General features: G+C 44.2%; 1 protein-coding gene across 1 annotated transcript in view; it reads right to left on the minus strand.

Annotated features, from left to right (window-relative positions):
- arfgef3 (ARFGEF family member 3) overlaps positions 1–12,410 on the minus strand; it is a 91,600-nt gene that overhangs the window by 63,474 nt on the left and 15,716 nt on the right. Inside the window, exons 6-10 of the mRNA XM_073834268.1 lie at positions 8,475–8,597; positions 8,180–8,225; positions 6,888–6,972; positions 6,416–6,520; positions 5,268–5,595 (exon numbers count right to left, since the gene is read on the minus strand). Of these exons, the coding sequence (XP_073690369.1) occupies positions 5,268–5,595; positions 6,416–6,520; positions 6,888–6,972; positions 8,180–8,225; positions 8,475–8,597 (687 nt within the window). The remainder of the gene's footprint in view (positions 1–5,267; positions 5,596–6,415; positions 6,521–6,887; positions 6,973–8,179; positions 8,226–8,474; positions 8,598–12,410) is intronic.

Genomic DNA, 12,410 nt, shown 5'->3' on the forward strand with positions numbered 1-12,410 from the left:
CGTTCGCCGTTCTCTCCAACATTACATAACCATTTAAACTTAATCTTTATTGTTACCTTTAATGAAGATTTGAGATATTAGCCGTCTTCCTGTCACTGACAATGCGCACCGCTGAACTAGGAACCGGCCGTTTTTTTTCTGAAACCTCTGTTCCGGATTTGCACAAACTGCATTGCAATTAGGGGTGTGTGGTTTGACGATTTTTGATTGTGGACAGTAAAAAGGTTCTGTACAACGCGGCATACATTCACATCAGATGATAACTCAGCGACCGAGTTCCACTCACGAAGGGGAGTATTTTCCACTGGGAACACGCTTTTCAAAATCCTGTTGGTGTCCTCCGACTTTCACATGGTTTGTTAAAGTAATCTCTTGTATTGCAGAATGCATGCTCTGCACCGCCGAGAGGTTCGCGCGATCCTTAAAACGAAACCAAAAGTAAAACGCGCACGCACATTCAAAAGAAATTTTAATACCCCACGCCACGTTTAGAGAGCGACTCCCCAATGCACGTAAATTAGGCTAGATAAAATATCTAGGCTGTTATTAGAATGTGGGCTATAATAAGTTGTGAAGTTGTTTATAACTCTGTATCATACTTGAAAAAATTCGGTCTTTATTTCCACTTTGAAAGAGTAGTCTACTTTGAATATGGCTGCATTTATTGTCTATTTTTGTTATTTGTACTGTATTTTTTTTTTTTTTATTGATTCTGAGGCTTTCAGAAATAGCCCATTTGTTTGCCTGGCAATTGGAATCGGCCATGAAGAATCAAGATCGGTGCATTACTGAAAAGAAATTGGGTGCTCCTAATTTTTTTTGATGCTCCTAACTTTGTTTAATAATATTTGTTTTATAAAAAAAACAAAAAAAAAAAAACAGGCAAGGCAAGGAAATATTTAGTTTAAAAGATGCTCTTGAGTGTATGTGTCACGATTTGAGCCTCCGTTGTCCTGTCATCACAAACTCTTGCACTACACATCATGGACTTCATCCCCCACAAGCCACTTCACCAATCACTGCTCACACCTGCTCCTTGTGACCCACTGCACTGATTGCTGCACACATCTGTTCCTCATCACACTGACTGCTTATAAGCTTCTCACTCACACAGCCACTTTGCGAAGTCTTGTATTGCCCCGGCTACATTCTGAGCGTTTCTTCCCGTGTTTGATTTCCTGTGTTTTGATTCCTGGACTCCCTCTTGTGTTTGATTCTCGCTGCCTGCCCCGACCTTTCTGCCTGTGTTTGACTACGATTTCTGCCTGCCCCTGTGTTTGTTTGCCTGTATTAATAAATGCTGCAAATGGATCCGCTCGTCTCCGACCATCCTTGTGAAAGAAGACTTCGCCACTACAAGGATCCAGCAGCTAGTATGGTGTCATCCGGTTCCAGCACGAATTCTACGGTACAAATCATGTGTCTCAAACAAGGTGAGCGGTCTGTTGAGGAGTATGCAATGGACTTTATCGAATTGGCTAATCAGTCTACTATGGATGAGGCATGCCTGATGATTTTCTTCCGTGGAGGACTCTTAGAGCCATTGGCTTCCCTCATGCCCATGATCGAACCTAACTGGACTTTACAATATTTCATTGACATTGCTCTGCAAATGAGTGGCTCTCCTTTTACTGTGGGAATTCAAGAAGACAACAATGTTCCCACAGTAAAATCCAGCTCAGAGCCACTACGCAAGATGGCTGCCACACCAGAGTCTGCACACAAGATGGCCGCCGATGTTCCTGAGTCCCCGGCCAAGATGGCCGCCGTTCCTGAGTCCCCGGCCAAGATGGCCACCGTTCCTGAGTTCCCAGCCAAGATGGCCGCCAACCCTGAGTTCCCGGCCAAGATGGCCGCCAACCCTGAGTCCCCGGCCAAGATGGCTCCATCCAGCCTCCCAGAGTCTCCGCCGATTCCACTCGGCTGTCCAGAGTCGCCGCTGGTTCCGTCCGGCCTCCCAGAGCCTACGCTGGCTCCGCCCAGCCTTCCAGAGCCTCGGCTGGTTCCACCCAGCCTTCCAGAGCCTCCGCTGGTTCCGCTCAGCCTTCCAGAGCCTCCGCTGGTACCGCCCAGCCCTCCAGAGTCTTCGCTGGTTCTGCCCGGCCGTCCAGAGTCTCCGCTGGTTCCGTCCGGCCTCCCAGAGCCTACGCTGGCTCCGCCCAGCCTTCCAGAGCCTCGGCTGGTTCCGCCCAGCCTTCCAGAGCCTCCGCTGGTACCGCCCAGCCCTCCAGAGCCTCCGCTGGTACCGCCCAGCCCTCCAGAGCCTCCGCTGGTACCGCCCAGCCTTCCAGAGCCTCCGCTGGTTCCGCCCAGTCTTCCAGAGCCTCCGCTGGTTCCGCCCAGTCTTCCAGAGCCTCCGCTGGTTCCGCCCAGTCTTCCAGAGCCTCCGCTGGTTCCGCCCAGCCTTCCAGAGCCTCCGCTGGTACCGCCCAGCCTTCCAGAGCCTCCGCTGGTTCCGCCCAGTCTTCCAGAGCCTCCGCTGGTTCCGCCCAGCCTTCCAGAGCCTCCGCTGGTACCGCCCAGCCTTCCAGAGCCTCCGCTGGTTCCGCCCAGTCTTCCAGAACCTCCGCTGGTTCCGCCCAGCCTTCTAGAGCCTCCGCTGGTTCCGTCCAGCCGTCCTGAGATTCCTGTCTGCCCTGTTCAGGCCACGGAGGCCATTTATGGACTGTATATTTTCCCCGTTCTGGCCACGGAGGTCATGTATGGACTGTCGAGTCTCCCACCCACCCTCCCTACTGCCCCAGTCCTACCACCTCTGTCTCCTGACAGTCCCTCTGCTAACCTTCAACCCACCTTCGGTGCAGAGGACTTGCCGTGGGACTGGCAGTCTCCATCGGTGCCCTGGCTGGAAGATCCCTCACCATCGCCTTCAGCCTCAGAGTCCTCCGACCCTGCGGCTCCACCCCGGCTCTCTGCTCCCTCGTCTCCGCTGTCGGCCGTCGGTCCACCAGCTCCACCGGGCTCCATCGTCCCTCCGGTTCCACCCTGGTCGGTCGTCGCCCCACCTTCGCCTCTGGACTCTACTCCTCCGGCTGCGCCTCGTCGCTCCGTCCTACCGGCTCTGTGGACCTCCTCCCTCCCGCGGGCACAGCCTCGGTCCTCTGTCGCTCCGGCTCCGCCGTGTACCTCCGGGCCTCCATCTCCGCCTTGGTCTCCAGAGCCTTGGGTTCCGCCTTGGCCCTCCGGATCCTCGGTGTCGCCCATGACCTTCGACTCTCCGGTTCCGCCTCGGGCTCCACCGGCTCCACCTCCGTCGGTCGGCCCCATGGAGGAGCCAACCCTTCCTCCACCATGGCTTCTCCCTCCGTCGGCTCCGCCTCAGTCTCCTGGTTCTCCACCTGCACATGGACCGGGGCCTCCATTCATGCCTCTGTGCCATGCCCACTCCATCACTCTCCCGAACAGGTATTTGAAGCGTCTGGAAGCCGCTCTTAGGTGGGGGGCTCTGTCACGATTTGAGCCTCCGTCGTCCTGTCATCACAAACTCTTGCACTACACATCATGGACTTCATCCCCCACAAGCCACTGCACCAATCACTGCTCACACCTGCTCCTCGTGACCCACTGCACTGATTGCTGCACACATCTATTCCTCATCACACTGACTGCTTATAAGCTTCTCACACACACAGCCACTTTGCGAAGTCTTGTATTGCCCCGGCTACATTCTGAGCGTTTCTTCCCGTGTTTGATTTCCTGTGTTTTGATTCCTGGACTCCCTCTTGTGTTTGATTCTCGCTGCCTGCCCCGACCTTTCTGCCTGTGTTTGACTACGATTTCTGCCTGCCCCTGTGTTTGTTTGCCTGTATTAATAAATGCTGCAAATGGATCCGCTCGTCTCCGACCATACTTGTGACAGTATGGTTACAATGTTTGAAAGCAATTCATTTTGTGTTTGCAGGTCTATGGTAACAGCAAACCAGAAATCAGTTTATCTGCCGAGATTTTAAGTAATTCATAGTGATTTAAAGTCAAAGTTTTTGTAACTTCCTTGATATAGTTTTTTTTTTTTTTTTTGCCTGAATTAGATTTAATTCGGATGACAGAAGAATATCTATTACCTGTTTATTTTAGCATGATCATTACATATATAAATTATAAAAAAAAAAAAAAGATAATAATAATAATAATAATTATCAAAGCATTTCTCTAGGGAAATGTAATATCGCAAGAAATATCGTTATCGCAATATTGAACACCAATATCGCATATCGCATATTTTCCCAATATCGTGCAGCGTAAATATTCGAATTACCTAAGATTAATGAATGTTTAGAGGATTTTTTCATTGGCAGTTTATAGCCTATTAAGTCTAATTATAAGTATATAAGTCTAAATTATTAGGGCTGTCAAACGATTAATCACAATTAATCACATCCAAAATAAAAGTTTATGATTACAAACTATATGTGTGTACTGTGTGTATATATTATGTATATATAAATACACACACATACATGTTTATTAAAGAAAAATATTTTAGATTTATATATAAAATATTTATAATTCTTTATATAATCTAAATTAAATACAAGTATAACTATTCATACATATAAATATTATTTTAATCTATACATGTATGTGTGTGTATTTATATATACATAATAAATATACACAGTAAACACACATTTAGTATGTTAACATAAACTTTTATTTCGGATGCGATTAATCGTGATTAATCATTTGACAGCTCTATAAATTATATATAAGTATTTGGCGCTGTGATGAACACCATAGCAAATACACAACACTTTTCAGAAACTGAAAGAATGTTTTGTTTACAGGGTTTCTGGGGTAACGGCTGCAATATGATTAGCGCCATCTGCTGTCAGAGAATGAAAGTGCGCTTTCATCCAGAGCGCCCGCCATGTGCTTCTCATCTGTGCTAGTCTTTGACGCAGCATACAGCGCTGTTGTGCATTGTGACCAGTTGATAGGAAAAGTTATCTTAAAATGCATTTATAATTCTGAATAATTTGTTATAAATAATTATTCTCAGTATTTTGATGGGCTCACAAAACAATATCGATTCGTCTCTCACAATGTGACATGCTCTAAACACGCCTCTTAAGCATGCAGAATAATGAACTTTTTTTTTGTAATCGTGGCTTTGAACAATTATGTAATCGTGGCATCCGTAGTCATGATTGCGATTAGAGATTTGATTAATTGTGCAGCTTTAGTTGAAGTAGTATGACATAGTGTAGAAGTAGAACACTCTGCACACGTACAGTACTGTGTGTGTACAGTAAGTGTGAAGATCTCACCTCCTTCATAATCTTGATGGCCTCCACTCTGTGCTGGGGGGGTGGGTAGAGCAGAATACGGTGGTACAGGGACTGCAAAACAGGTTTCATGGACTCGACACAGCCCACCAGACGGACTAACTCTGCTGCCACATAGCAGATGGTGCGAACGACTGGCCCAATCATGACAGGAGCACTCGATGAGCAGCCAGAACCCCGGCCTTGATCCAAGACCGCTGACCCTGGTGCCGTGTCTGAGTCCTGGGATTGCCCACCATGGGCTGAGGTGATGCTTTTATCACTCGCTGGATTTCCCATAATCACCACCAGAGTTGGACACAACTGCTTCCTGTGTGTAGATGATGATCTATAATTGCAGCATGTTCCTCCAGAATCATAATAATCACTTTGCAATTCGAAAATGATGTGCTTACAAAAAATAGTCGTGTTTATTGGATATTGTACAATGGTAATAAAATTTTTTGACATACTTAGGAAATAACATGGTTTCCACTCCAGGATTAGTCCACTTCCAGAACAAAAATGTACAGATAATGTACTCAACCCCTTGTCATCCAAGATGTTCATGTCTTTTTTTTTTTCAGTCGTAAAGAAATTATGTTTTTTGAGGAAAACATTTCAGGATTTCTCTCCATATAATGGATATGTATGGTGCCCCCAAGTTTTAACTTCTAAAATGCAGTTTAAATGCAGCTTCAAAGCTTATCTAGCATAACGATCGGTTATTTTCAAAACAAATTGACAATTTATGTACTTTTTAACCTCAAATGCTCTTGTCTCATCTCTGCGATGCCCATGCATAGTCTGTGTAATCTGGGTCATTAAATTTAGGGTATGTCGAAAAACTCATGAACATGAACATCTTGGATGACAAGGGGGTGAGTACATTATCTGTAAATTTTTGTTCTGAAAGTAAACTAATCCTTCAAGTAAGATGGAGGATAAAATAAAATTAAGTTAAATGGACAGCCCTCAAAACCATACATTTTACAATGTTAGTTTAATGCAATTAATTGTAAATTAAAAATTATAATTTTACATTTAATTAAAATAATAATACTTGTGCCCGAATTGAGCTATTCTTAACTACATAATCTGCAGTGACCTTGATTTAAACAATGTGCAAAGAGAACAAAGACATATCTCACCAGATGAGGTCAGTGAAATTACGATGCAGGTGCATTGTGGGTGGACAGCTGCTCAGCATAGACAGAATACACTCCAGGTACAACAGCTGCAGCAGCTGGTTTTCACTTAAGAAAAAAAGCACAGATTAAAACACGAGATACATGTCTGAGTAGGTCAAAAGTTTAATAAGAAACAAACTTCAGGACCATTAAAATATATATTGTTTATAGTATGAATGTGCGCAATATTAATTAATGAAATTTGTCATGTGACTTATGCCGTCAGTTGCAACACTTTACTGCTATTCCCAAACTCCTCTCCTGTGGCATTAAGGGATAATAAAGGCATCATTCAAGCCTTTTACCACATGTTTCAATACTTAGGGCAGGGGTTTCAAAACATGCTCTTGGACAGCTACGGTCCCTAGTTTGCAGAGAAACTGCAAGACAGTGTGTCTCCAGAAGCAACAAGTTGAAGATATATAAAGCTTACTTTGAGACAGACTCCAGTTTGTCACAGAAAACAGTGAGCACCATCACAACATCTTCATACAGTGCATCAGTAGTGGGAGACAGATCTGAAAACATGCATAAAAATATACATTATTTCAAATAAATGGCATAGAAAACCTGTAAGTAAGCAATTAATCCACTTGCATGCAAACACCTCTCAATGCCAATCCAATCACACACTCAAAAAAAATTGTGAATATGAATTATAAATCAGACTCTGTATGTGAAACATTCAAGAACTGTACCTAATGAGCTGCTTATCTCACCTGTGATGCATTTTATGCTTAATAGATTACTGGGTTCATATCTTAGCAACGTTCATGAGGAATATGACTTGTGAAAAAGGGATCCTCTCAGAAGAAGGTTAGGAATTGCTGCCTTATGAGACAGATACCTAATGCAGGGTTTCTACAGATATGAACAAGTGAAATTTAACACTTTTAAAAGACCTTTTTAATACCACCTAATATGAAATTTAAGACCTAAGCCTGTAATGGAAATACAGATTATATTAAATTCATATTTAATGTGTTTATTGTAAAAAGAAAACTAAATTTCAAAACTAAAATCTCATTAATGTTATTTATTACTACAATATACAGTTAACTTTTCATATCAGCAGACAATATTATAATACATATAAGCAATATTTTCATCAGTGTTTAACTTTTACATACTTAAATCAGCATATTTTTTATTTACCTTTATAAAGGCCTATATTACCTTTCATTTCAAATTATTACAATTAAACAATAAATTCTATAGGGCTGTTGCCAGGCAGATTAAATAATTTACACTGCAAAATTACAAGTGTGATAAATAATATATAAATAATCTTATAAGAATAATGTTTTAAATACATTTATGAACAAGAAATGTTTGGGGGAATCTTCGTTCTGTCCAATAACTGTAAATAGTCATTATGTCCGTCAGACTGAAGATATTTTAGCGGTAATGTAACCAAAAATATTTAATACCCATTAAATCTGAATTTAAGACATTTTAAGATTTTTTAAGGCCTTTTATTAGGAAAACCTTATTTAAGACATTTTAAGACTTTTTAAGGACCTGCGGACACCCTGTAATGTGCAGATTTGAGAAAAGAGCCATAATATAAGCAGAGCCATCATCAGTGGCAGCTGCTATCATCAGTAAATGTGATATACTAGTTGAGCTATGAAAATGGTTGTGGTTTATTGGTAAAACAAAAGTTATGCAATGGATAGTTAGGCAGTCTTAAACATGCTTTCATGGCTTATTGTTTCATTGTACCTTTGCGCTGTTGGACAGGTATGCAACGTTCCTCACCATCAACACCCTGTAAAAATTCAACCAGACATTTTCATAACATCAGTTCATTCTTGAACATTCTAGAAATGTATGAGAAGTCTAAAAATGAAAGAAAGATTGGGAACTTTTGCAGGAAACACGGCAATACTGTACTAGAGTTCATAACATAACTCGACTAAAATCACATCAGCATTTCAGAGAGCTGTGTAATAAGACAGTATCGACATGTGCTTGTGTTTAATAAAGCTCTATGAAACTGTTGTGCAATGTGACTCACTGTGTTTTCTTGTCTATGACGCAGTTGCAGGGTGAGGTCTCCAAGAATCTGACTGAGGGTGGCCCTGACTGCTGTGTTGATACTGCGCTGATGACAACTCGATATGTATGTCTCAATACACACCTGGAAACACACAATGATGCAACAGATTTTTTTTAGCAAATGCTGAAATCCACCACGACAAACTATTTGTTTTGCTACGTTAATGAAAGGTACCACCATTTTCATTGTAGGTCATTGCAGTTATTTTGCATGTCAAAGTGTTCTTTATTAAATTGAAATGTGATTATAAAATACTAGTGTAGTATATTTTAAGCTGTCTCACTTATAATAATCTTTTTAACTGGTAAGAGTATGCACACTGGTTTAAAAATGAATTGTGCAGATTACAATGTTAATTTATCTTATCCCAGTTTAAAATGCTGAGACGACTGTCTCTGTCTTCAAGTCCTGTCAGAACTATCCTATTTTGCAAGATGAATGCATGTAAATGCTTGACCGGATTGATATGTCAACTTCTAACATAACCAAAGTTACTTCGTCTGGTTAAAGCCACAGAAATCACACACCTCAGTGACAAAAATAAAACACACTTTATAAATGTGGCTCAAACAAAAAAAAAAATCTCATTTGAAATGTGTCATTTAAAAAAAAATTACATGTGTTTTCTCTGAATTATTAACATTTTTAAAATATTTTAATGATTTCATTTTGATCATTTAATTTTAAATACTTTTAATTGTACATTGATTTAATACGTAATTTTTAAAGTGTTTTATTTTTTTATGATTTTATTTATTTATTTATTTTTAAATATAACATACTGAATTATTTTACAGTTATTTATTTTCTTTTTACTTTTTATTATTATTATTTTTTAGTGTTAACCCTGATGTTAAGCAAAAATTTAGTCAGATGTGAGTTTATTTGGATCCTAAAACGTACTCGGTTACTAACGTAACCTCGGTTCTCTCTAGAGAGGGAACGAGTACTGCGTAAGAAGTATCTTACGCTAGGGGAAAATCCTTTTCTGCGAGATATTGAAGCCAAAAATTATCCTTAATTTTGAAATAATGTAAAGCGCGTTGCAGTAGCATACAGACATAGGCGAAACAGCTTGCGCGCCTATTGGCTGCTCTGCGGCAACTGCAGCAGCCTATTAGAGCGAGGCCTGACGCGACGCCAGATCCAATGGGGGCATTTCGCGCCCTTTGCGTCGCTTCGCGCCCTTTTCGTAGCTTCCCGCCTAAAAGGGCGTGGTCTAGACCTATAAATATCGCTCATAGGCAGCTATTATCTGGTTTTTCATCATCAAAGCAACCAGAGCGTGCGCATGCACGGCAAGATACGCAGTACTCGTTCCCTCTCTAGAGAGAACCGAGGTTACGTTAGTAACCGAGTACGTTCTCTTACAAGAGGGAACGAGTACTGCGTAAGAAGTATCTTACGCTAGGGGACCCAGTGTAAAACGCCGTGCATGCTGAGATCTGACACCAAAGACCCAAGGGCGAAAGCCCGGGGTTCATACAGTTCATAATCACCTATGGAACTCACAGGGAGTCCGGGGAAGAGGGAGGGGCAATGCCGCACTCTTCCACATAGTGCAGCGTCACTCAGACGCTAAGTAAACGTACATACAGGGCGGGGTTACGGCCTGAGCTGACGTAAGAATAAGGGTCTTCACACAGTTTGCTCAGACACATCTTGTGCTATCACTTTCACTGTCGACCCTAGAGCTGTGCTCAGTAGACGCAGCATTCCGAGCTGATAACATCAGGTCAGACAACACTGAACATCTAGACTGACAGCAATCTGGCCTGTAAGGCGGGAACCTCCAGGTTGTAAAACCTTATAAATGTAGACGGAGAGGCCCAGCCCGCCGCCGTACAAATATCTTGCAAGGCAATCCCACTCGACCACGCCCACGATGAGGCCACGCCCCTCGTGGAATGTGCTCTGACACCTAGCGGGCACTGCATGCCCTTGGAAGCATATGCCAACGCAATAGCATCAACTATCCATCTGGATAAGCTCTGTTTCGACGCGGCCAGTCCCTTGGGACGCCCGTAAAACGAAACAAAAAGCTGCTCTGTCTGTCTAAAAGCAGACGAGCGAGACACGTAAGCTCGTAATGCCCTGACTGGGCATAGGAGGCTCGCGTCCGTTTCCTCATCATTGACCGGTAGGGCTGACAGCGCGATGACCTGTGCCCTAAACGGTGTGTTGAGTGATTTTGGAACGTAACCATGTTTGTGTTTGAGTATGACTTTAGAGTCATTAGGTCCAAATTCCATGCACGTCGCGCTCACAGAGAGTGCGTGCAAATCCCCTATGCGCTTCACTGAAGCGAGAGCCAGCAGAAACACGGTCTTAAGAGACAGGTATTTCAAATCAATAGTCTGCAGAGGCTCGAATGGTCCACCTTTCATGGCCTCTAGTACCACAGAAAGGTCCCATACGGGGACTGTGGGAGGTCTGGGGGGATTTAGTCTTCTAGCTCCCCTCAGGAAGCGAATAACTAAATCGTTCCTTCCTATTGACTGACCTAGCGTTGTGCTCGAGAACGCTGTTATGGCCGCCACATAGACTTTGAGCGTGGACGGGGTTCTGCCCTTGTCCAGCAGCTCTTGTAGAAAGGAAAGCACCTCCATCACACCACAGTTAGTGGGTGACGAGCCGCGAGCTGCGCACCAGCCCGAAAACACTGACCATTTTGAGGAATAGAGCCGTCTCGTAGACGGGGCTCTAGCCTGCGTGATCGTGTTTAATAGTCCTTTAGGGAGTTCATCATATATTCGCTGGTGGCCCAGACATGAAGGGACCACAGCTCTGGGTGAGGATGCCAAATCGAGCCGCTGGCCTGAGAGAGAAGGACTCTCCTCACTGGTATCGGCCACGGGACAGTGCTCGTCAGCTGCATCAGCGCTGGGAACCAGGGCTGGTTTTCCCAAAACGGCGTTATCAGCAGTATTGAACATCCTTTTTCGCTGACCCTCTCTATCACCTGAGGTAGGAGAGAGACGGGGGGAAAAGCATAGAGATGACGGCGGGGCCATTCGTGGGCCAGCGCGTCTCTGCTTTTTGAGTAAAATTCCAGACAGTGAGCGTTGTTCGGAGACGCAAACAGGTCTACTTCCGCTCTGCCGAATTTCTTCCACAGTAGTTGTACTGTCTGTGGGTGTAGAGACCATTCGCCTGCTGGAACATTGTTCCTGGACAGTCTGTCTGGCCCTATGTTTAGAAGCCCCGGCACATGCGCTGCTTTCAGCGAGCGCAGGTTGCGCTGAGCCCATACCAGGCGGCGTTCTGCAAGTCTGTATAGGTTTTTGGACCTGAGACCGCCCTGGCGATTTATATAGGAAACCACTGACATGTTGTCCGAGCGAACTAATACATGGTTTCCTTTTATTTGGGGACAGAAGCGCATCAGCGCGTTCTGTACTGCCAACATTTCGAGGCAGTTGATATGCAGGAGCTTTTCCCGTTCTGACCACTGGCCAAAAGACGGTCTGCCCTCGAGCAGAGCCCCCCATCCCGAGGTGGACGCGTCCGTAGACACCACTTTTATTCTCGAGGAAGTCCCCAGGCTTACACCTAACTGGTACCAGTCGATTGCTCTCCACGGATTCAGGGCTGTGACACATTACTGATTGACCGTGATACGAAGCCGACCGGGCGCCCACGCTTGACGCGGGACGCGCGCTTTCAGCCAGAACTGCAGTGGGCGCATACATAGCAGACCCAGCTGCAGAACTGATGACGCTGAGGCCATGAGACCCAGCATTTTCTGAAATTTTTTGAGCGGGACAGACGCGCCGCAGCGGAACGAGCCCGCTGTGCGCTGAATGTCTGCTGCGCGCTGTGGTGACAGCCGCGCTATCATTGACAGCGAGTCCAATTCTGTGCCCAGGAAGGAAGTTTTCTGACTGGGGGATA

Source organism: Garra rufa, chromosome 2 (assembly GCF_049309525.1).
Source record: "Garra rufa chromosome 2, GarRuf1.0, whole genome shotgun sequence".
In the NCBI taxonomy this organism is placed as follows: Eukaryota; Metazoa; Chordata; class Actinopteri; order Cypriniformes; family Cyprinidae; genus Garra; species Garra rufa.